Source organism: Anarhichas minor, unplaced genomic scaffold, assembly GCF_050575085.1.
Source record: "Anarhichas minor isolate MPS153535 unplaced genomic scaffold, ASM5057508v1 ptg000048l, whole genome shotgun sequence".
NCBI lineage: Eukaryota > Metazoa > Chordata > Actinopteri > Perciformes > Anarhichadidae > Anarhichas > Anarhichas minor.
Genome location: NW_027466494.1, coordinates 592,707 through 617,470, shown reverse-complemented (window position 1 = coordinate 617,470; position 24,764 = coordinate 592,707). Strand labels below are relative to the sequence as shown.

The following is a 24,764-nucleotide window of genomic DNA, read 5'->3' as shown; positions in this document are numbered from 1 at the left end:
ATCTAACCTATAGACACCTGGACCCTGGACCATCTTCTTCCTCTTCCTCCTTTTCCTCTTCTTCTCCTCCTCCTTCTTCTTCTTCTTCTTCTTCTTCTTCTTCTTCTTCTTCTTCTTCTTCTTCTTCTTCTTCTTCTTCTTCTTCTTCTTCTTCTTCTTCTTCTTCTTCTTCTCTTTCTTTTCATACATGTTAAATGAACCTTGTTGGAGGACCCTGATATGAGAGTCTGTTGATAACTGAAGGTTGAAAATGAACCGGTGAGATGTTGTATTTTTGTTCTCGTCTCATCTTCCTCCTCCTCTTCCTCTTCCTCCTCCTCTTCCTCCTCCTCTTCCTTGGGACTCTACAGAACCCAGATACCCACCAGTCTTTGACCGGAAGTTGCCACCGCAGGAGGTGACGGTGGGCGACAGTGTGGAGCTGGAGTGTCACATGACCGGCTCCGCCCCCATCAAAGTCACATGGTCCAAAGACCACAAAGACATCCGCACCGGAGGAAACTACAAGATGAGCTGTGTGGAGAACACAGCCCACCTGTCCATCCTGAAGGCCGACAAAGGAGACACAGGGAGATACTTCTGTCACGTCGCCAACGACATGGGGAAGGACTCCTGTTCCTCTGACGTCACCGTCAAAGGTACGTTTAGACACCTGGACCTTTATCTTCTCTAAGCTATAGACACCTGGACCCTTATCTTCTTTAACCTATAGACACCTGGACCTTTATCTTCTCTAACCCATAGACACCTGGACCTTTATCTTCTCTAACCTATAGACACCTGGACCCTTATCTTCTCTAAGCTATAGACACCTGGACCCTTATCTTCTCTAAGCTATAGACACCTGGACCTTTATCTTCTCTAACCCATAGACACCTGGACCTTTATCTTCTCTAACCTATAGACACCTGGACCCTTATCTTCTCTAAGCTATAGACACCTGGACCCTTATCTTCTCTAACCCATAGACACCTGGACCTTTATCTTCTCTAACCTATAGACACCTGGACCCTTATCTTCTCTAACCCATAGACACCTGGACCTTTATCTTCTCTAACCTATAGACACCTGGACCCTTATCTTCTCTAACCCATAGACACCTGGACCCTTATCTTCTTTAACCTATAGACACCTGGACCTTTATCTTCGTTAACCTATAGACACCTGGACCCTTATCTTCTCTAAGCTATAGACACCTGGACCCTTATCTTCTCTAAGCTATAGACACCTGGACCCTTATCTTCTCTAAGCTATAGACACCTGGACCTTTAACTTCTCTAACCCTCTTTATGTGGATGAAACACACCTCTCCTCATCGTCACTTTCTTTTCCTCCTCTTCCTCTTCCTCAGAAGGTAAAAACCCTCCTTCCTCATCTTCTCCTTCTTCTTCCTCTTCTCTTTTTCCTTCTTCTCCTTCTTCTTCTTCTCCTCCTTCTTCGGGCCTTTCTTTGTGTGGAGGAAACCTCACCATCACTTTCTCCTCCTCAGAGCGTAAGAACCCTCCGGTGTTCACCAAGAAGCCGTCTGAGCACATGGAGGACACTGAAGGTAAGCTGGTGAAGGTTGAAGGTCGCCTCAGCGGCTCTCAGCCCGTCACTGTCAGCTGGTTCAAAGACGACGAGGAGATCCACAGCTCCGACAAATACGACGTGAGCTTCAAGAGCAACGTGGCCGTGCTGTGCATCAAGAGCAGTCATGTGACGGACAGCGGCAGGTACAGATGCCACGCCTCCAACGAGGCCGGGAGGACTTCCTGTGACGTCACCGTGGAGATCTCAGGTGGAGAACATGTGCTTCAGTTTATATGTAACCTAATACACAACAATCAATCACTGCTCCAATAATCTGTTCTTTAACTGTTCACAGATAGTGAAGTATTTAAAGCAATGTAACAGTGATAATGAGCTCATGATTAACCTCATCATTATTATATCTGGTTAACAGTATATATAATATCTGATAGTTTTCTTGAAATTAGTAGATGTTGGAATGATGAGATATTCATGTTTTAGCCGATATTGATCTCTGATCTTATGTCAGGAGATCTTTATCTGGTAATTATTAAATATAACGTCATCATTTGTGCTTTTCTTCCTCATAAATTTACCACTTTAATGTCAGAGAATATCCACGTTTATTTCTCCTAATATTAGCCCCTCCCTCCCTTCGTGATTCATTTCTTTGAATTAAAAGTGATGTTTCTGTCTGTAAGCAGAGAGCAGGTTCATGTTCAGTGATATATATATTGACTGTATGTTCTGATGGATCAGATGTTTTACATGTTCAGTCACATCTCTCCTCAGAAGCCAGGAAGCCTCTGGTGTTCGACGTCCCTCTGAAGCCGCTGACGGTGGACGAGGGAGACAAGCTGAGTCTCAGGTGTCACGTCTGCGGCTCGGCTCCGCTGAAGGTCCAGTGGATGAAGGACAGGAAGGACCTGACGTCCACGGGCAGCACCAGGATCAGCTTCTCTGACGGGACGGCCTGTCTGGAGATCAGCCCGGCCTCTCGGCACGACGCCGGAGATTATCTCTGCAAGGCCACCAACGAGGCCGGCAGCGAGTTCTGCAAGGCCAAAGTCACCGTCAAAGGTAAAGAATATCAATATGAATATTAGACTTAATCTCACTTATTATAGAGATCTACGTGTATTACTGTGTTTGCATTAGAGCCCTTTATCACGTTACAGGCTGCTGATTTACTAACGTCACTCTCTAATGTTCATGTTAATGCGTATGGCAGACATCTTACTACATGTTAGTTGACGTGTAACGCTGCATCTCGCTGTCGTCACAGAGAAACCAGGAGCAGCTCCGCCTCCTGCTGAAGCTCCAGCTGCTGGTCCAGCCAAGAAGCTGGAGAACCTCTTCTTCACCCAGGAGCCCCGAAGCACCCACGTCACCGAGAGTAAGACCACCGCGTCACTACCGCACACTAGATAGTACACAGCATAGTACACAGCATAGTACATTAGATAGTACACAGCATAGTACACAGCATAGTACACTATATAGTACACAGCATAGTACACAGCATAGTACACTATATAGTACACACAACATAGTACACACAACATAGTACACACAACATAGTAGACTAGATAGTGCACACAACATAGTGCACACAACATAGTACACTATATAGTACACAGCATAGTACACAACATAGTACACTAGATAGTACACTATATAGTACACAGCATAGTACACAGCATAGTACACTAGATAGTGCACACAATATAGTACACACAACATAGTACACTAGATAGTGCAGACAACATAGTACACTATATAGTACACAGCATAGTACACAACATAGTACACTAGATAGTACACTATATAGTACACAGCATAGTACACAGCATAGGACACTATATAGTACACACAACATAGTACACACAACATAGTACACACAACATAGTACACAGCATTTAATAAACAACATTTTCATGAAACAACATCTAAGTTATACAGATTTAATTTCTTCTTAGTTTGAAGATGAGGTATAAATACAAATTAAACTTCCTTATTGTTAAAACATTACATTTATACCGTGAGTGACGCGTGTAATGTAGCTCTCTCTTGGTTCCAGGTTGGTGAATGTTTGACACGTTTAAACAACGAGGGTCAGGAGAATGAAGTCTATAACGTCTCTGTTGATGGTAGCTGTAGCTGCTTAGTGCAGGATGTCCATGTTCTCTCTGATCGGTGTTTGACTCAGACTCTGACTCCTCTAATGTCCCGCCGCTCCACAGAAGCCGTCGCCACCTTCATCGCCAAAGTGGGCGGCGACCCGATCCCCAGTGTGAAGTGGATGAAGGGGAAGTGGAGGCAGATCACGCACGGCGGCCGCATCTCCATCGAGCAGAAGGGCCGGGAGTCCAAACTGGAGATCCGAGAGGTGACCAAGTCGGACTCGGGTCAGTACCGGTGCGTCGCCTCCAACACGCACGGAGAGATCGAGAGCAGCGCCGACATGCACGTGGACGAGAAGAAAGGGACGGCACAGCTGGAGGGAGACCTCCGAGCCAAACTGAAGAAGTGAGACGATCAGGATTTACGTAACAGACTCATCGAGATTCAATCATTCGAACTGCTTTAATGTCTGAACTTTGTCTCGTTCTCAGGACGCCATCGAAGCAGAAGAGTCCGCAGGAGGAGAAGGACATCGACATCGTTGAGCTGTTGAGGAACGTGGACCCCAAAGAGTACGAGAAGTACGCCCGGATGTACGGCATCACGGACTACCGAGGCCTGCTGCAGGCCATCGAGCAGCTGAAGAAGGAGAAGGCTGAAGAAAGTGGAAGACCGGTAAAGAACCTCTCTGGACAGACGCACGGACTCTGTTTGTGTCTCTGGACGTCCTGATGGATAACGAGGCTCTGTTGTTGTTGTTGTTGACAGGAAGTGGAACGTGGAGACAGAGAGTCGGACGAGGACATGGCCCGACTGGTGGCCGACCTGCAGAAGAGGATGGAGCGCACCGAGGTCAGGATGCCTTCATGGCTGCTGGGAAAACAAAGATCTGAAACGATGAGTCTGGAGGGGAGGAGGGGAGAGGAGAGGAGGGGACAGGAGAGGAGAGGAGAGGGGAGGAGGGGAGAGGAGAGGAGAGGAGGGGAGGGGAGAGGAGAGGAGAGGGGAGGAGGGGAGAGGAGAGGAGAGGGGGGGACAGGAGAGGAGAGGAGGGGAGAGGAGAGGAGGGGAGAGGAGAGGAGGGGAGAGGAGAGGAGAGGAGGGGAGGGGAGAGGAGAGGAGAGGAGAGGGGGGGACAGGAGAGGAGAGGAGAGGAGAGGGGGGGAGAGGAGAGGAGAGGAGAGGAGAGGAGGGGAGAGGAGAGGAGGGGAGAGGGGGGGACAGGAGAGGAGAGGGGAGGAGGGGAGAGGGGGGAAGAGGAGAGGAGGGGAGAGGAGAGGAGAGGGGAGGAGAGGAGAGGGGGGAAGAGGAGAGGAGGGGAGAGGAGAGGAGGGGAGAGGACAGGAGAGGAGGGGAGAGGAGAGGAGGGGAGAGGAGAGGAGAGGAGGGGAGAGGAGAGGAGAGGAGGGGAGGGGAGGGGAGAGGAGAGGAGAGGAGAGGGGAGGAGAGGAGAGGAGAGGAGGGGAGGGGAGAGGAGAGGAGAGGAGAGGAGAGGAGGGGAGAGGAGAGGAGAGGAGAGGGGGGGAGAGGAGAGGAGGGGAGAGGAGGGGACAGGAGAGGAGAGGAGGGGAGAGGAGAGGAGAGGAGAGGGGGGAAGAGGAGAGGAGAGGAGGGGAGAGGAGGGGACAGGAGAGGAGGGGAGAGGGGGGAAGAGGAGAGGAGGGGAGAGGAGAGGAGGGGAGAGGAGAGGAGAGGGGGGAAGAGGAGGGGAGAGGAGGGGAGAGGAGAGGGGGGAAGAGGAGGGGAGAGGAGAGGAGGGGAGAGGAGGGGAGAGGGGGGAAGAGGAGAGGAGGGGAGAGGAGAGGAGGGGAGAGGAGAGGAGAGGGGGGAAGAGGAGGGGAGAGGAGGGGAGAGGAGAGGGGGGAAGAGGAGGGGAGAGGAGGGGAGAGGAGAGGGGGGAAGAGGAGGGGAGAGGAGAGGAGGGGACAGGAGAGGAGGGGAGAGGAGGGGAGAAGCTGAAACATGTCAATAGTTCATTATTGATCGCATGTAGAGCCTCAGTCTTGTTCCTACATTGTAACACTTGTAGAAACTTGAATACATAGATTATTGTTTTCAAATTTTTGTAAAAGAAATTTTCAAGGAAATTCAACTTGTGTTTTTTAGTTTTTATGATGTATGACATCATAACTGTTGTTCTGCACTAATGACGTGTTGTAGTTCTCTCTACTTCTACTCATCATGGCTCTGTTTATAGAGGAGCAGGACTTTTATTTTGAAGAGAAGATCAAGACCACAGAGAGAAACATGTGCTGTTTGGTGTTCAGAGGGTAGAAGCAGCATCAACAGATAAATGTGCTTTTATCTTCTCTTAACAACAAACAAGCCCTTTGATTCCCACTGAAGACGTGGAAACACCAACATCTTGTTTTTATCAAACACAAGTCTGAACTTCATCCATGAGAATAAAGGGATCAGAATGTCTCACATCTTCATCCTGGTTGATCTGATGTTAGAACAGCTCATAATCATGAAGGATGCTCGTTGTCGTCCTCCCTGCAGCCCGTAACCGTGGTGAAGGACATCTGCGATCAGTCCGTCTCCCCCGACAGGGAGGCGGTGTTTGAGTGCGAGATCAAGATCAACTACCCAGAGATCACCCTGTCCTGGTACAAGGGCACCCAGAAACTGGACACCAGCAGCAAGTACGACATCAGCATCAGCGGCGAGCGCCACCTGCTCAAGATCAAGAGCTGCCAGGCCGGAGACCAGGGGAACTACCGGGTGGTCTGTGGGCCGCACATCTCCAGCGCCAAGCTCACCGTCATGGGTCAGTCCTGTCATAGGTCATAGGTCACATCATTCTGTAGGGCCACTAGAGGCCACATGCTGAAGGTGTGCTCATGGAGCTGCTGCTGATGGACTCTAGTCTTAGATTACTAGAGTAGTGAGTCAGAGTCAGCGGTGGAGAAGTATTCCGATCTCTAACGTGTCTCTGGTGCTTCTCACAGATGTTCATTCATCTCTAGGATGTGTTCATCACCAGAGGACGTAGAAACAAAGAGACGACGAGTGGAGGTGTTAAACTAACCTCCACTATGAAGAGCAGGGATTATAATCATCTGTGAACTCATATCTCATGTTCATAAACTACTTTATCACCTTCATACAAACCCTGTAGAGAAAGAAGTCAAGTATTAATGTGTTATAAAGACACAGAACATCCTGTAAACTCTTTGACGTGGCTGATACATATTTAATTATTAACACTTCCTGTTTCTAAAGCTTCTAAAAACTAATTGTCCTTCTTTGTCTGTTTAATCCTCAAACATGTAAATAATGTTTTTATCAGTGAAATATTTATCACGTGATCAAGTTCTAGAAATTCAGATCCACATTCCATGCTGATATTTGAATGAACGTGTTCCTGGAGGCTCGTCTTTATCTGCTGAGTTTATCTTAATGTGTACAAATATGTCAGTTTATTATTCGCTGATATTTTGTGTTATTAATTCAAACCTGCCCGGTAACTAATGCTGTCAGATCTATTTAGTGCATTCAAACGTACAATATCTCCTCTAAGATGTAAACAATATAAAGTAGCATGAAATAGAAATACCAAAGTAAGAATTTTAACTTTGTACTAAAGTACTGTATTTTAGTGAATATGTTGAGTTACATCTTCTGTGTTTGATCACATCTAAAAGAAATGTGAAGTATTGCATCTTTATCTAAAGCATGGATGAGATGAACATGTCAGCACTTGTAAACCTAACGGTCGCTCCATGTCCTTCTTTGTCTTCCAGAGGTGGAGAGACATCTGCAGGACACATCGGGTAAGGAAGGCCAGCCGTGCTCTCTATCTTGTCAGTTGTCCGTCCCGAACGTAGAGACTCAGTGGTTTAAAAACGGCCATCGGTTAGAGATGAAGGGCAGGTACTCGTCAGAGGTGAAACACAAGGTTCAGAAGCTTCTGATCAGAGACCTGAGAACTGAAGACCAGGGCAGATACACCTGCAGGTACCACAACCTGGAGTCCTCTGCAGACCTCTGGGTGGAAGGTTTGTACCCGGGAATGACCTTCTAGACGTGGTGGATGTTCTCCGTGTTACTAACCTCTTTTGGACTCATCAGGCTCTGAGACTAACCATGGAACCTTTGGATTCAGCTCCTCTTTTTTGTGTCTTTCTTCTGGGATTTGTGCTCCTCTGTCTTTAACCCTCTTCATGCCTCTCCTCTTCTGGATTATCTTGCTCACCCATCATCATATTCGTTGTCTTCTTACGTTTGTCTGGACTCAAATCCACCGCCCCTCCCCCACCAACAAGCAGTCCTCATAACCGTCCCATCATCCCCTCTAACCGTGTGGCTGTTGTGTCCATTAAAACAAACTATTCTCATACATTCCCAGCTGTGATGCCGTCTTACCCATTCACGTCTTTATCTGTTTTAGCCGAACAAATTCATTTCACCAAACGCATCCACAACATCGAAGTCAACGAGCGCCAGTCGGCCAGCTTCGAGTGCGAGGTGTCCTTCGACAACGCCATCGTTTCGTGGTACAAAGACACCTGGGAGCTGAGAGAGAGCCCCAAGTACAACTTCACGAGCGAGGGCCGAAGACATTTCATGGTCATCCGAAATGTGTCCGTGGAAGACGAAGGTGTGTAGAGAGCCACATGGAGGCCCCTCAAAGGGCCCGTCACAAAGACCTGCAGATTTTTATTTTTTCTTCTTCCCCCACATTGTTCTCATGTGTTAAACGTCTTCATTGATAATCCCGTGTAGGCGTGTACTCAGTGATTGTGAGGTTGGAGCCCAGAGGAGAGGCTAAGAGCACAGCTGAGCTTTATTTGTCTGGCAAAGGTACAGTTTCCAGTCAGACGCCATCTTCTTATGTTTCTGTTCAGCTTCTGTCTGTGTTAGTGTTTCACACCTTCTTCACTCTTCCCCCCTTTTTTCACAGAAATTGAATTGGCAATGGTGCCCTTCGGTAAGTATTTCATTTTCTCGACAACTTTAATCTATTAGGGACATTTTTGGGAAATCCTCTTGTTCTCCGTCTTCATCAGCTTCATCTCTGCAGACATGTTTAGCCTAGCTTAGCCCAGAGCACCTACAAACAGCTACTATAATACGTTGTTATGTTATAGGAGGGAGACCCTGGGAACTTAGGACCTCAGTAAGATAGGATCCTGGGAACATAAGATAATGGGAACTTAGGACCTCAGTAAGATAGGATCCTGGGAACATAAGATAATGGGAACATAGGACCTCAGTAACATAGGATCCTGGGAACATAAGATAATGGGAACTTAGGACCTCAGTAAGATAGGATCCTGGGAACATAAGATAATGGGAACTTAGGACCTCAGTAAGATAGGATCCTGGGAACATAAGATAATGGGAACATAGGACCTCAGTAACATAGGATCCTGGGAACATAAGATAATGGGAACTTAGGACCTCAGTAAGATAGGATCCTGGGAACATAAGATAATGGGAACTTAGGACCTCAGTAAGATAGGATCCTGGGAACATAAGATAATGGGAACTTAGGACCTCAGTAAGATAGGATCCTGGGAACATAAGATAATGGGAACATAGGACCTCAGTAACATAGGATCCTGGGAACATAAGATAATGGGAATTTAGGACCTCAGTAAGATAGGATCCTGGGAACATAAGATAATGGGAACTTAGGACCTCAGTAAGATAGGATCCTGGGAACATAAGATAATGGGAACTTAGGATGTGGGACATTTATCTTAAACCTTGTAACAAGTCTGACAAAGGCTGGGTAACTAGAGGAATTCCCAAAATGTCCACCTGTCCCTTTAATAACAGAACAGTTCTTGTGGTCTAAGACTAATGTACATGCAGTCCTGTTTTTCTGAGATAATGGTTGCATTATTATAGTTTCTTGAAAGTAAAGTTCTGGTATGAACCATATTCCATGTCCTGTAGATGTCCCAGACTCCTCAGTGCAGAGGCCTGAAGTGCCTTCATCAGTGGCAATTCAAGGTAAGACTGGAATCATCAGAAAGTTGATTTGTACAAGAAGTCACTGCTTTACTCCAGTTCACTTTAAAGTGACGGTGTACATCTTTATGGATCTTTGGCTAAATTATCAAATGTAAAGACAGCAAAGAAATAAATGAAACCTTTTAACCAAATCTAACATCGTAATGAAACCAACATGTGTTTTTGTCTTAAAGAATCTGCTGAATTCTATCAATATGAGGAAGAGATTGAACATCGAGGTATTTACTGTGTTTATGATAAAACACAATGAATTCACCTTTTTACAATTGTTATCTCTCTCTGATAGTCAAACTAATCCACAGAATGTTCTGTTCTGTTCTTTGCTTTCTGAAGAATCAGCTGAATATTCATATCACTATGAAGAAGAGGTGGAACAGAGAGGTACAACATGTTACTTCATCTTTTCACTCCATCAAACCATCTGAGCAGATCTGGGATCATTTGATCAAAATATATAGTCCTAATATATCACATCACAAGAATAGAACAATAAGGATAAAGAGGACTGTGCTTTGTTTTCTGACAATGTGCTTTTAAATCTTTATCTAAATATTCTTGTAGACATTTTATAATGACATGTTAATAATTAATACTGCAGTTTGGATTCATCTGACAGAGTTAGATATCATAAGCGGTTAATAATAATAATAATAATGAAGGAGTAATATTCGGGTTAATTTTAGCTCAATAAGCATCTGAGGATCTAAATTGACGCAAATCTGCCTCTGATCATCACAACCATCACTGTGTCGACTGATCTCAGATTTAGTATCAAAGTCTTTGTCACTTCTTCTTCTTTGTTTGTTTGTTCACTTCTTTCACTCTTTTAACTTTCATCCCGTCTTCATCTCTTCATCACAGTCAAGTCTTTTGTAAACAGTGTGAAGTGTTGATCTGAGTTCAGTTAGTTTCATCTGAAGGTGAAACGTTGGCTTTATTCTGCTGTTCTGTCTCTTTGTGGTCGTGTTGAGTCTGTTTGTCTTCCTTCTTAGTTGTTCTGTGTCTCTTTGTTGTTGTCTTGTGTTTCTTTTTGACCTTTCAACCAGTTATGTTAACAGAAGCTTTGTCTTAGGGTTAGGGTAACCCGACCTGTGCTTTCGGGGCCAGCTTATTAATCTATTTATTAAATCAGGAAGTGACTTTTTTTAAAAGCATTGTAGTTTCAGTCAGCTCATTTCTGAGTGAAGCTTCGGTTCTCTGAGCACAGACCGTCTCACGTTTGTTGTCTTCTGTCACTTTGTGCTTTCACACCTTCAGAGGAGTTTGAGAGGTGGACAGAAGAGGCAGTAACACAGCAGGAGTCCACAGCCAAAGGTATCACACCTCAGTAACACAGGAAGCTAATGTGTGTGTTGAGCCGCTCTGAACCATGGCTCTCTCTTCATGTCTCACCCTTTTTACTCGTCTTCGTTTGTCTCATAACCGTCCTCTTCTGTCTCTACTTTGCCATTAAACCCTTTTCTTGGTTCCTGAACGTCGATCTGAAGTCGATCAGGTTCATTTTATGGCTTCTGCTCTTTAAACCATTTAAACCTCTTTAAACCGTTTTCATTTCTTCCTCCAAATGCATGAATGTAGAACATCAGTAATGATATCGCTTTGCATTGAGCTTCCTACTTACCATGTGCATTTGAGGTGAGGAGTGAGGAGTCTACACTTTGAACAGTTTGTTATATAAAGCAACACATCGTATCAGCTTTCTGATGTAACATAACACAAGCTTTCATACAGATTGATTCAACAATTTGAATACAATTACTGGACTTCATTACGAGCAGTAATTCCCCTTTTAAGTGAGAAAAGGTTGTTTTGCTTCAGACAACTTCAGACAGTTGCTGTTTTTCGGACCGCGATGGTGATTCTGGATGTTTCTGTTTTGTTTCCTCCCTCAGCTGCCAGAGCTGCCGTTGAGGAGAAGGTGGAGACCAAGAAAGTTGAAATGAGAGAGGAAATCCCAACAAAAGGTACCAAACACCTGAACGTCTTCCTGCTGCAGCTCAGCCTCTCTTAACTCGTCCATCCTCCGCTACTAAAATCTTTGACTCTTGTTTCATCAGCTTTGTGTTTTCATTCCTTTCCTCTCTTACCTGCTGCAGATAGACTCTTTACATTATCTACTGTCGTTGCTTTTTCTGTCTTCTTATCTTCTGCTGAGCTTCTCTGCTTCACCTGAAAATGCTCAGCATCTCTCTTGTGTTGCTAAAACCATCGGTGTCTCTTTAAGTTCCCAAAGCCGTGAAGAAGCCTGAAGAGAAGCTGACAACAGATGCGAAGGAGCCCTCAGCACCAAAAGGTACCAGCATTCCTCTGATGTCGGCATGTACCGGTTTAGCAATCCATTCGGGTTGTTTACACTTTTACAATAGTTGAATGTAATGTGTCTTTTTGAGCCTGTTATTGTTTTTCATGTTGTGAGATCTCACTTCATTTTTACTGACATTTTGAAGCACTGGAGTCCAGAAAGCCAGTGGAGGAAAAGGTTCCTGCAGTTTTAGTCCCAGAGAAGAACAAAGTTCCTGCTCCAAAAGGTAGATGTCTGATTTCAACCATCTCTCTTTGCTGATGACTCTGTCCTTTATGTTTCAGTATTCTGTCTCGATGAGGCTCAGATTCAGCTCTGGTCCTCTCGTCGTCTCATTTTCTGTGACTGTGTGGTTAATCTTGTGTTTTGAATGTATCTTAAAAGAACCAGAGGAGGTAAAGAAACCTGCCGCTGCCCCCCCGCCACCTGTCGAGAAGCCCGGAGTGCCAAAGAAAGGTACTTTATAGTTAGTGTGATATCTTACCATTAGCAGCTTTCTTGAGCTCACGGCTTCGTAGCTTCTCACCTCTTAATGTCTGTCTTTCTCTTTTGTGCTCTGTACTTGGTGTTTTTCACTCTTCTCACTCTTCATCTTCTCTCTCTGTTGAGTGTCGTCTCACTCTTTTCGAGCGTCTCTTGATAAATCTGAGATGCTACCACGACTTCATGCTAATTAGCTAATGTCTGTGTTACCTACCTGAAGATGAGCCCAAGCCTCAGGTACCAGCTGAACCCAAAAAAGTGGCGCCTACAGTTAAGCCTGAGCCTGAACCCAAAGCGAAAGCAGAACCTGAACCAAAACCGAAGCCCACACCGGCTCCCAAAGCAGAACCTGAACCAAAACCGAAGCCCACACCGGCTCCCAAAGCAGAACCCGAAGCCAAACCGAAGGTGGAGCCTGAAGCTAAGCCGGTGCCGGTAAAGAAGCCGGTAACGCCTCCATCCAAAGGTATTTCCTGCTTTGTTTGTTTCTGTGTGTTGATGTTAAAGACTTGATTTTGTCTGAACCGGGTTTTTTTCAGCTTCAAGTGTGGAAGCGATTCTTTTACTTTCTGTGTCCCGATTGTCTTTGCTCATCTCTAAACTAAATGTTGCTTTAAGTCCCTGAAGAGGCTCCAAAACCAGAGCCGCCAAAGATCCAGTCTGAACCGGCAGTGAAAAGGCCAGAACCAGAGGCTCCAAAAGCAAAACCAGAACCAGAAAAACCAAAACCAGAAGTCCGTAAGCCTGAGCCTCTTGTAGCGAAGCCAGAACCTGCTGCCACCAAACCAGAACCTCCAGTTCAAAAACCTGAACCTGCAGTGGTCCCCAAACCTGAACCTGCAGTGGTCCCCAAACCAGAAGCTGCAGTGGTCCCCAAACCTAAACCTGCAGTGGTCCCCAAACCAGAACCTGCAGTGGTCCCCAAACCTAAACCTGCAGTGGTCCCCAAACCAGAACCTGCAGTGAAAAAAGCTGAACCTGAAGTGAGAGTGCCAAAACCAGAAGCTCCAAAGACCAAACCAGAACCGAAGCCTGCACCAAAGGAACCTCTTAAGAAAGGTATAAACGTCTCTGATTGAGATGCGGCTCCAGGGTTTTTCTTAATGTTCTTAACTCCATCATCCAACTTTAACATCTTCATTATCATCTTGAGTGGTTTTACATGAGTGCTTATTGATCCTGATCCTTCATCGTCACCGTAACCCGTAACCCGTCACACTAAAACCCAAACTCTTCCATTCATCTTCGACTCTCTTTGACTTGGTTGGTTTGTGTTTTTTAACGTCTAACTTTAGTTCCTGTGATGATTCGATGGGGCTGCACGTCCTGTTTGTCCGGTTTAGTTGAGTTTCTCTTGTCGTGCACTCGATAGAGTGCTTGTGTTTGTCCACCTCTAACAACACTCTTCAGTTCTTTTGAAAAGCTTCTAATGTCTGTGAATGGTGCTCTTTAAAGTTCCTGTGGAGGAAAAACTACCCGAGCCTCCAAAAGCATCCAAGAAACCAGAAGCTGCTGCTGTTGTTCCTCCCAAAGAAGACCTGAGGCCGACCGAGAAAGGTACTTTAATGGTCCTGATGGAGCTTCAGTCACAAGCTCACACTTTGTTTTGTTTGTCCTGTTACTCAAATTACCCCGAGGCCTCTAAATGATATTATTTACTTCCTAAATATAACATATATTGAATATAATGATCTTTCATTCTTTGAGTAACTGCTTTGTTTAATGTCTCTTTAATGTGCGACAGCACAACTTTCACTTCTTCATGTCTTGAGCCATGTGTTTGTGTCTAACCCTCTTAAAGCTCTGAAGCCCAAACCTAAACTCTTACCTGAACAAGTACCTCAGAAGGTGTTTGAGGAGACCGAACCTGCTAAAATACCTGAACCAGTACCTGAGAGACGGCCTCCAGGTGCGGAAAAGACCCCTGAGAGGGTCCCAGAGAAGGTGATGACACCTGAGAGGAAAGTCGAGGAAACTCCAAAGAGGGTACCTGAGGAGAAGGTACTGGAGAGGTTTCCTCCTGAGGAGGTAAAACCTGACCTGGTGTCTAAGAAACAACCAGAGAGGATCTCTGTAGATAAAACACCTGAGAAGATACCTGAAGCTAAACCCAAACCTGAAGCTAAACCTAAACCTGAAGCTAAACCTGAGGAGGTAGAAGAAAGTCTTCCTAAAGGTACAGAACGAGGTCTACAGCGAGGCAGATCTCACCTCTTTATTTGTCTTTGTGCATGTCGGCAGCAGTTCAGTTACACTTACACTTACAGTTAGTAGTTACACTAACTGTTACTTTATGGCAGCACTTCTAAACACACACTCAAAAACATTTGCGGTTGCTTTTAGTTCAATGTGCAAAATGTAAATAATAAAAGGAGTTTGATAAATTAAAGGTAAACTGATCAATGATGCAGCAGAAATCATTTAAATGTAATTATTTAGTCAGAAAACCGTCTCTAATGTGTTAGTCACGATGTGTCAGATTAGTAAATTCTGTACTTCTGCAACGAACAAGTTAGTTTTTTGAAGAGTTTTCAAACTGAAGTCAAACTGAACTGGTGCCTTGTCTTCTTACGTCCCTCTTTGACGTCTGACTTCTCGCTGTGTGATTTCATATTTGCTGGTTATTTCTCTGTTTGTTTGTTAAATGTCTAAATTCTCCTCTTTTTTAAAACCCTCTTCTCTGATCCGACGCTTCGTCTTGGATTAAAAAAACGGATTTGTTCTTTAAAAGAAATAGAAAGTAAGAAGATTGAGAAGATTCTTCCGTCAGAGGTTTCTGAAGAGAAAACCGTGTCTCCTCCAGAAAAAGGTAGCGACCGTCTGAGATCATGACGGAGTGCTTTGACCACTTCTTAGTCTTTAACACTCGGCAGGTGGATTATCACCGTTTACTAATCTCTGTGTCGTCTCTTCCAACACTAATGCTTGTCTTTGTGTTTTGTCCGTCACCTCTTGGCGCCGCCGAATGACGCCTCTTCTTCAACTCTTTAAAAGGAACCACGAGTCTCGTTAAGATCGAGCGAAGGAGAGGAGCTCAGAAGATTCAGGAAGTATTTTACGTAACGGAGAAAGTGTCGCCCACGGAGGAGGCGTGGGAACATGGGGAGGTGGTGGAGGAACATGCCGAGGTGTTGTACGAGGACGAGGCGGCTCGTCCGAGTGAGACGATGGCGTCGTTATCGGAGAAAGAGTTCTTCTTCAGTTCAATGGAAAAAGCCACAGATCAAAAGTCTGAGCTGAGAGCTGAGATTTCTGTTACTGACTCTTCAAAGAGGAAAGAAACCAGGTCGACCAAACACGAGAAAACTCAAGAAACTGTTGTTGTAGTCCAGCAAACTGAATCGGACAGAGACAAAACTAGAGAAACGAGGGAAGACAGGATTTTTATCAGCACCATCGAGTCGCTAAGAGAAGTTACAGAGGAGAGGAAAGACGGCGGTTCAGTCAGACAGCTGCAGGACGAGAGCTCTGGTGTTACAGTCACAAAGACGGGAGAGATCACCTTTGAAACAGAAAGCAAAGAGAGACCAGTGAGACGACAGGAAGTCAGGAAAACTACAACCAAAGAAATAGAGTCAGAACCAGAAAAGATCTCGTCAGTGACTGACGCAGAGAAAAGTGAAGCAGTTATTATCAGAGGAAAAGAAACTGAAGGAAAGGTTCTGATAGAAGTCTCCAAACAGGAATCAGTCGATCACGACGTTTCAGATAAATACAGTAGAACTGAGACTATTACAATCCAGCAGACAGAAGTCACAGTTAAGGACAAACCGACACAAGTTGGTTCCATTCAGGTGAAAACGGTAGAAGAGAAAACTAGTAGAAAAGAGGAAACTACAGTTAAACCAGCAATCGTTCCTGACTCCAAAAGAGATGAGACTAGTGCGCCAGAAAAAGTGCCGGTAAAGAAACAGGAGAAGAAGTTAAAGTCTGATGAGATAATTAAAAAACCAAAACCTAAAGAAGAGTCAGTCAGAACAAACATCCAGCTTCAGAGGCCAAATGGGACCAAACAGGAGGCGGAGTCTCACTTTGTTGCTGCAAGAACTGAAGCAGAAAAGCAGAAGAAAGAACAATCCAGAGATGTCCCTCAAACAGAAGAAACTAGTCTTTTAATGGAGGTTCAGAGGAAAACCTCTGAACCAGAGAAGAGAAGGATTTCCCCTCCAGCTGCTTCCAGAGGTACACAGAGAAATTCTAACATCTTGATCATTTCCATCTTTAACTTTCTCATTCGTAAATGTCTCTTCATGTTCTGTGCTTTAAAGGTGTTCTTTTTTATACCTTTGTGGTTTTAAGTCTTTCTTCCTCTTACACGTTAATATCTTGCGTTAAACAAAACCTTATTGTTCATTAAAGAACCAGAAGTCGAGGCCGAGACGATTGTTGCTGCTTCGTCTGCTGAGAAAGTGGAGATAGAAGGAAAACGAGCAGAGAGAGGTACAACGACAGCACTCTTTCAGCTGCTTCCTCTTTCTTATTATCTGAGTTTGTCTAGTTTAACTTGTTTGTGTCTGTGTTGTTGTTGTTTTCTCCCTAATCTCTTGGCACCGCTACATGGTGCTTTCTCTTCACACCTCTTAAAATCCTCCATCCTCAAGCGACAACCACCGGTCTTTTAGAGGCCGAGAAGAGAGCCGGAGCTTCGTCTGCAGAGGGAAGAGAAGAGTTTGAGGCTGACATTTATCACGAAGAAGAAGAAGAAATTAAATCTAAATCTTTGCAGCAAGAAGGGATTTTAAGTGCACTGATAGAACCTGATGATGAGTCTGAAATAAGTGGAGATTTAACTGTTACTGATGGTTTAAAAACAAAGGGTCTGAAAACAAAACAAAAGCTCATCATGACTGGAAATGAATCTAAGAGGAAAGAAACTGTGGCAGTTCAGGATGAACCTAGCGAACAAGAAGAGTTTTCTGTCAAAAAAACAGATCCTCCAACAGCGAGCATAGAAATAAAAGACATTGAAAAAGATATTAAAGAACATAAAGAAGCTTCTCAAAGCAAAGACAGAAAATGTAAGAGTCCAGAAAGTTCAGTCAAAGCTGTTTGTGATGAAAAACAGGTGATAGAACCACAGCAGGAAGGTAGTATCGCTCAGGGACTGGAAGATGACACTAAAATAGTTTTGTCCAAAGTAGTTCAATTTAAAGACAAGCTGGTCAAAGTCAGTCCGATGGAAGGAACTACTGAGGTGAAACCCGACAGAGACTCAGTTTCTCCTGCGATAGAGGTCAAACACCCAGAATCACTGTCGGATAGAGAAACCCTTAAAAAAGCTGGAATCTTATCTGAAAAGAAAGATGTTGCTCAGACAGAAGATGAGGACCGAGTCAAAGCTGTTGTTAAAGACAAACCAAAAGAAAAGACAAAACCAAGACCAGCGCAAGCTGCGAAACAGTCCTCTGTGAGATCTGAGCAAGAGGGACCACCAAAACCAACGGTAGACCATTATACCCCAGAACTAGAAACCACTAAGGCACAGGACTCCGCTAGGAAAGACAGAGTTGTTAAAGGAGAAGACGATCTTCATTTTAAAGAAAGGGAACAAATGTTAAAAGAAACCAAAGACCTGACAGAGATGGTAACAACTGAGGATCAACAACACATAGTTCCTAAAGCTGAAAAGATAAAAACAGGAAAGGAACAGACTGAAAGAAAAGCATCAACTACTCCTGTTATTAAATCATTGACAGAACCAGATCCCCCCAAGAGAAAAGAGCCAATGTTAGCCCAAACCGAAGAGCTTAAAGAGGCTCAGTTAAAACGGGTCACAAGTAAACGTCAAACATCTAAAATTAAAAAAGGAAAAGAAGCCTTTTTGTCAGAAACGTCTCAAATAGAAGAAGTTCCACTGAAATCTGAAGTTGAAGTTCAGTCAGAGGTCAGAGGAGATGAAATTAACAAAGTTACAGACGCATTTATTCCCACGGAAGAGCAGAAAACAAAGAAAACTGTATTTAAAAAGCTTTCAATTGAGCAGAAAGAAAAGCAGAAACAGCAGAAATCAATCAAAGGTAAATCTGACGATGTCCAGTCAAAGATTCAGGAGGAAACTGTTGAAGACACTTTTATTAACGTAACAGAGCTAGAAAGAACTGAAAGAACATCCTCAATCTCTCCAACAATCAAAATAACTCATAAAGAGTCACTAAAAGCAGGAGATGGTTCAGAAACTGCTAAAGTTGTTCCCAGTGAGACAAGTCAGAAACAACTTCATCCTGTGATGGACACCACTTCATCAGAGCCAGATATCAATATTAAACCTAGTAGAACGGCTGAAATCCCAGCAGAGGATGAGAGCTCAGAAAACATTCCACTAAAAGACAAAGTAGCTCAGAAGGAAACAAGACAGAGTCGAGACAAAATTGACAAGATTAAAAAAGAAAGAAAGGCCAAAACTGTTGAATCAGAATATCCACAAGAACCACAACAGAAACTCGCCAAACCTCAAGAGATTCTTGTTGAACAAGACCAGCAAAAGGTCAGCAGAGTTAAAGATAAAACCTTTAAAGTTACTTCTATCAAAGAAACGAAACCGGAACAGATCGAAAGGAAGGTTTCAGTTCAGCCTTTCACGGAGGAATCTTCTGAAGAACTGGAAGTAGCTCCTGAAAAACCTCCTGATGAGGAAATTGATTCCTTTGGGGAAAAACCTTCTGAAACATCAATATTCCTGAAGGAGAGACAACAAAAGTTAGCTAAAGGTAAAGAGGCTGCAGACAAACAAATACAATCAAAGTCCGTCTTGGTTGAGGATAAAACAGAACAAGTGACTCCCTTCAAAGATAGAACATCTGACAAACAGGCAAAAACTAAAGACTTTGTCACAGAGCATGAAACGTTAGCGAGTGAATCAGAATCTCCACAAGAACCAGAACAGAGACCTCAAGAGATTCTTGTTGAACAAGACCAGCTAAAGGTCAGCAGAGCTAAAGATAAAACCTTTAAAGTTACTCCTCTCAAAGAAACAAAACCAAAGCAGGGACTGATTGATAGAACGGGTTCAGTTCAACCTTTAATGGAAAACACTTCTGAAGAACTGGAAGTAGCTCCTAAAAAACATGCAGAAAACCAAGAAAGTGAATATGTAACAGCTAATAAGGAAACTGAAGAGTCAGAGAGTATTTCTCAGAAAGAATCAATATCTCTGAAGGAGAGACGACAAACGTTAAGCAAAACTAAAGAAGCTGCAGACGAACAAATCCAATCACAGTCGGTCACAGTTGAGAATAAAATTGTAAAAGTGACTCCTATTGAAGATGGGACACCAAAAATAGCTGAACAACTTATTAAAAGAAAAGTCTCAGGTGCGTCTGAGGTTGAGGTACAAGTACCACACACAAAACATTTGGTGGAGCAAGATACTCAAAAAACAGGAAAGGAGGGAATTCCTAAGTCTGAAGCAAGATGCTCAAAGGAAGAAACACAAAAGATAAAGAGGTTACAGAAGTTACCAAAGACTGGAGATAAAATAGAGGAAGAATTCCAGACAGGTGTCCTGATTAAAGAGCAAACACCTCTGACTGAAGACGAGAACACAAAACAGGAACAGGAGTATCTGTTGAGGCAAACTGAGCCTGAAGAAACCGTTAAAGGTGATACGTCAGTTTCTCTTAAGAAATATGAAGCTCAAAAGGATAAAAGGCCAAAGTCAGCCGAATCTAAAGAGATTACAGTTAAAGAAGTCCAGGCGAGGACAGTTACAGTTACAGAAGAATACGGGAATGTTACACCTTTAGAGGCCACAAATGTCCAACAGGAACAAGCTGAAATAATGAGCTCAGTGGTACCTGCGATGAAGGATGCAGCTAAAAAACATCTAACAATAAAAGATGACGATGTTAAAACAAATATTCCACAACAGATGATCTCAGCTGATGATGTGGTCAAAGACGTTTCTTTAAGAAAAGAAAAAGAGGTAGAAGGAGAAATCAGGTCCAAATTAATCTCAGCTCAAAGTAAAAGACAAAAAGTGTCTCCCATTGGAAAGAAGACACTAAAAAGACGAGAACAAATTGAAATCACAGCCTCATCCACTACTGAGCCTGAAGTAACATATGAAAAGTCTGATGTTCCAGAAAAATATGCTGAAACTAAAAGGACTGATGAAGACAAAGACACAGGAAAGAGCGACGTCAGTGAATTTGAAACCACTCATCCAAAGAAAGAAAAAACACTGACCAAGAGAGAAGAGAAGTCAACAAAGACAGTGAAAGAAATTCAGCCAATAAGAGATTCAAAGAAAGACAAAACAGACAAAATAGTGGAAAGATCTCCGATTGATAAAGATGGAGATTCTTTATCAGATCCTTCCAAACAGATTCCAGTTAAACAAGCCAAGAACAAGGAAGACATAGTTAAAGACAAACAAGAGAAAAGTGAAGGTAAAAGAAGTGTTTCAGGTGCAGCTCAACCAGAAGTAACACATGAACACAGTTTGATAGATAAACATCCAGTAACAGACCAAACCAGCACAGTCCTTCCAGCTGAAGAGATGGAAACCAGACACACACAAATACAAACAAAGACAGCACTTTGTTCTGTAATGAAGGGAAAAGATTTAGAAGACATTTCACAAAAGAAAGAAGAAACCAAAACAGAGAAACTGCTGATGTTTGACAAGACATCTATTGAGGATATCCAGACAGAGAAATCCCTAAGAGAGAAAGGACAGAGGTCAGACAAAGTTACAAGAATTCCCCTTAAAGAAGTGCAGTCCGAGACGGTTACGGTTAAAGATGAATATGAAAGTGTTGCTCCAATAAACGTTATGGAAACAAAACAGGAACAAGTCCAACAAACAGCTTCAATTGCAGCTGTGATGGACGTTGCATCTGAAAAGCATCTCATAGTTAAAGAGGGAGACGTCAAATCAGACACTCTCCAAAGATTCATGTCACCTGAAAAGCTCGTAAAAGACATTGCATCAAAGAAAGAGGACATTTATGAATCCAGTGAGGTTCTTCTAGTAAAACATTCACAAAGTCCAGAGTCCTCCAAGAAAAGTGTGGAAGTTTTAGCAGAAAAGCAAAAGATAACAGATAAAACTGACAGAATTAAATTTGTTGACGATACAATGCCATCAAAACAGAAACAAACTCAACAAAATACTCAGGAAATATTAGGAGAAGACGCTAAAACAGAGGTGGTTGTCCGAGACCATCCACGAAGACATGAGGAAGTTAGATATGATCGGACAAAGAAAGCGGACTCTCTGAAGGACCATGGAAAGGTTACGGTGGAAGGTGTTCAGTCGAAAACAGACACCATTAAAGATACTTTCCTCACCGTTTCTCCAAATGTAGAAACAAAGCAGGAACAAATAGAAAGAAATGCTTCAAGGACACCTGCAATGGATGTTGCATATACAAAACCATTGATTGTGAAAGAACAAGATATTATATTAGAAACTCCACAAAAGTATATTTCCCCTGACGATCTATTTAAAGACATTCCATCAAGGAAAACGGAGGCGTACGAATCTGAGGATGTAAAGAAAGACAAATCCAGACTGAAGCTGGATCAAGCTGAAGCATTTAAAGTAGGAGAAAGCAAGTCAAAGGTGGAAATACTCGGTGAGAAGACAACCAAAGTCTTACCAGAGTCCACTGCTAAAGCTTTACAACGAGGCCAAGATACTGCAGTCAAAGTTATCGGAGATACTCAAACAGAGATTCTAAGAAAAACTTTGCGTGAACGTGATGAAACTGACACTATTACAGAAGGAGAAGTCCAGTCAACGATAGTCACATTTAAAGATGAAAGCGCTACAGTTAGTTTTACTGAAGGAACACAAATAAAGATGGAACACATTAAAAGCAAATCTGAGGTGACATCCAGAGAATCACTGATAGCAGATGACAGGACAGAAAAATGTACCAAAAGAGAAATTCTCAAAGACAGAATCACAAAAACAGATCAAATTAAAACAATGTCAGCTGAACAAGACTTTAAAGATGAAGAAGAACGGCCAAAAACAATCACTGCCAAAGTTTCTTCTGTAGAAGAAATGAAAGTTAAAAGATCGCTGTTGGAGGAAGATGCTTTGGAAAGACAACTGACACTGGTTAAATCCAAAGAAATTAAGACAGAAACCATTTTAGGAAAAGACAAAATCATCAAAGAGGTTCAAGAAAAAGAAGAGATAAAAGCCACTGGACAGCAACAAATCAAAGGAGATTGGTTAGTTGTACCCAGGAAAAGGAATGAAATGTATCAAGAGACAGTTGAAGTGAAGGTTTCTGACAAAAACATACCTTCATCAACAGAATCAAAATCAGATATTGATCTAAAGCCTACAGTCAGAGAACCGTCAGTAACAGGTAAAACCAAACTAAAGACTACGGACTCTCCAGAATACGAACAAGTTGCCACCAGGAAACAGGAACCAGAAGTCGAGCGGAGTCTGAAAGCAGACATCCGATCCTTCCCTCCTCAGGAGGCTGAAACCATCAGCAGCAGGAAGGGAGAAGCTCAGGGGCTTCAGTCCGTCATAGAAACCAGGATTTTGTCTTTGGAACCAGAAGGTGTCGCCCTTCAAGACTCTTCCAGAGGTATAGAAAGGAAATCTGTTATGTGTCACCGAGCACGTGTTTTTGATCTGAGCACCAAACATCGTTGTGCACCTCCTCGTTTTTTCACCCTCTTAAGGATTTCTTAGATTCATACCTCTTTTAAGTGGACATCATGTCATATCACCCATTGTGTTTGGGCACTGTGAAGAACCACCACGCCATCAACTGAGACGGTCTCTCTTGGCTTCTTATCACCTGATATCTAAACCACCACAGCTTCATGTTGGGGTTTTCTCATCGCTCTTTCTAATTCTGTTGTTTGTTGTGTCTGTTATGTTTCACTGTACCTGTGTGTATCCAGATAGAATGTTATGCACGGATGAGGTGAGAAGCCTCTTCCATCTTTAAACTTCCAACTTGTGTTTGTTTCCATCGTTTGTTTTTGTCTTTGCATGGTTCAGTGCTCACCCCATCCGTCTTAATGAGGTTCTGATTGTCATATCATTTAATTTCAAAGTTCCTGTGAAGGAGAAGGAATCTCCACCACAACTCAAAGAAGCTCTGGTAGAGCCAGCTGCTCCTCCAGAAGGTACTCAGCTTCTCTTTTCAATGTGTTTTATGTCTGTGTTTGTGAAGGCATTCATAAAAGAACGTCACTCTTGATCAAACATGACTCTTGGTGGTGATTAATGTTGAATATCAATATAAACTTGGTGTCAAGCTCTCCAATCTAGAGCGTGGTGTTTGTGTAGAGCTTTCTGTTGAAGTCCTTGTGTATTTTGTACTTGAAGAGATCAAAGTAAAAGTTCAAGAAGCTGCCAAAAAGCCTGAAGTCACTGACACAACCAAGAAGTTGGAGAAGAAAATGACTCCACAAGAAGAAGCAAAACCAGGTATCCTGATAATTCTTAAAATAATTCTTGTGCGTTCTTAAAAAGAGTTTTGTGTTTTACTGATACTTCAAAATACTTCCATTCCCTCTTTGTTATACTTGAAGTGACCAAGCCGAAGCCTGTCGCAAAGGCCGAAGAGCCAACCAAGAAGGTGGAAGAAGACAAACCAGTGGTGGTTAAAAGGAAAACTCCTGAAACAGGTAGAAGTATTTGAAGGACCGAGAATGAAACATCCTCTTTGTTGGAGTACATAACCTCCCATGTGTTGTTTTTGATTGTTAGTCCGTCTTATTCTGGTCGCTATGACCTTTAGACCTTCAGCAGCAGAACACTTTCATGTTGTGTGTCTGTTTTTTGTCGTTAATTCATTTTTCTTGAACTCGAGCATGCCACATGTGTCCTCGGCCACTTCATTTTAGCCTGTTGTCTTTACATATGTCTTATGTTATTCCACTAATGTGATACTGGATTACTTTGCTCTGCATTTCCATCACAACTTCATCCCATATGTCATCCTCATTCTGTATTAGAACATTGACTTATTTCTGAATGTGTCTGGTAAGGTCTTTCCATTTTTAAATCAGTTGAAATGCTCTTTGTGACTACTAAATTACCTAATTAACAATTTTCTGAACTATCCTTCTGTATTAGATGAAACCAAAGGACCCGTCCAAGCACCAGGAGGAGTCAAGAAAGGTAGGAGCTCAGATTTACCATCACTTTACTACAGTACATACAGTATACATCAATCAGCAGCGATAAAATCACACCTCCTGTATTCTTTCTTTTTATTAGTTTTATATCAAAATAATTGGGAATAGGATGTTTTGATTTTTTTTTCTATTTCTATGTTTTTTTTTCTCTTTTTCTAAATGATTAATATGAGAATATGTGTGTGTTTGTTTGTTGTCATTAGTTGTGTGTCAATAAGTAACGTCAAACCTTTGG

At 43.1% G+C, this 24,764-nt stretch overlaps 1 protein-coding gene across 1 annotated transcript in view; it reads left to right on the top strand.

Moving 5' to 3' along the window:
- The window catches only part of LOC142971622 (titin-like), a 212,089-nt gene that overhangs the window by 68,833 nt on the left and 118,492 nt on the right, over nucleotides 1-24,764 (top strand). Inside the window, exons 66-98 of the mRNA XM_076112200.1 lie at nucleotides 351-638; nucleotides 1,490-1,780; nucleotides 2,305-2,592; nucleotides 2,798-2,908; nucleotides 3,756-4,041; nucleotides 4,128-4,311; nucleotides 4,405-4,488; nucleotides 6,139-6,406; nucleotides 6,758-6,765; nucleotides 7,385-7,637; nucleotides 8,030-8,239; nucleotides 8,365-8,442; nucleotides 8,543-8,569; nucleotides 9,544-9,600; nucleotides 9,795-9,839; nucleotides 9,955-10,002; nucleotides 10,879-10,935; nucleotides 11,514-11,585; nucleotides 11,846-11,914; nucleotides 12,069-12,149; nucleotides 12,308-12,379; nucleotides 12,627-12,872; nucleotides 13,025-13,202; nucleotides 13,323-13,465; nucleotides 13,862-13,963; nucleotides 14,208-14,582; nucleotides 15,138-15,215; nucleotides 15,401-16,588; nucleotides 16,766-16,846; nucleotides 23,441-23,512; nucleotides 23,715-23,816; nucleotides 23,921-24,016; nucleotides 24,468-24,512. Coding sequence (XP_075968315.1) covers nucleotides 351-638; nucleotides 1,490-1,780; nucleotides 2,305-2,592; nucleotides 2,798-2,908; nucleotides 3,756-4,041; nucleotides 4,128-4,311; nucleotides 4,405-4,488; nucleotides 6,139-6,406; nucleotides 6,758-6,765; nucleotides 7,385-7,637; nucleotides 8,030-8,239; nucleotides 8,365-8,442; nucleotides 8,543-8,569; nucleotides 9,544-9,600; nucleotides 9,795-9,839; nucleotides 9,955-10,002; nucleotides 10,879-10,935; nucleotides 11,514-11,585; nucleotides 11,846-11,914; nucleotides 12,069-12,149; nucleotides 12,308-12,379; nucleotides 12,627-12,872; nucleotides 13,025-13,202; nucleotides 13,323-13,465; nucleotides 13,862-13,963; nucleotides 14,208-14,582; nucleotides 15,138-15,215; nucleotides 15,401-16,588; nucleotides 16,766-16,846; nucleotides 23,441-23,512; nucleotides 23,715-23,816; nucleotides 23,921-24,016; nucleotides 24,468-24,512 — 5,583 coding nt within the window. The remainder of the gene's footprint in view (nucleotides 1-350; nucleotides 639-1,489; nucleotides 1,781-2,304; nucleotides 2,593-2,797; nucleotides 2,909-3,755; nucleotides 4,042-4,127; nucleotides 4,312-4,404; nucleotides 4,489-6,138; nucleotides 6,407-6,757; nucleotides 6,766-7,384; nucleotides 7,638-8,029; nucleotides 8,240-8,364; nucleotides 8,443-8,542; nucleotides 8,570-9,543; nucleotides 9,601-9,794; nucleotides 9,840-9,954; nucleotides 10,003-10,878; nucleotides 10,936-11,513; nucleotides 11,586-11,845; nucleotides 11,915-12,068; nucleotides 12,150-12,307; nucleotides 12,380-12,626; nucleotides 12,873-13,024; nucleotides 13,203-13,322; nucleotides 13,466-13,861; nucleotides 13,964-14,207; nucleotides 14,583-15,137; nucleotides 15,216-15,400; nucleotides 16,589-16,765; nucleotides 16,847-23,440; nucleotides 23,513-23,714; nucleotides 23,817-23,920; nucleotides 24,017-24,467; nucleotides 24,513-24,764) is intronic.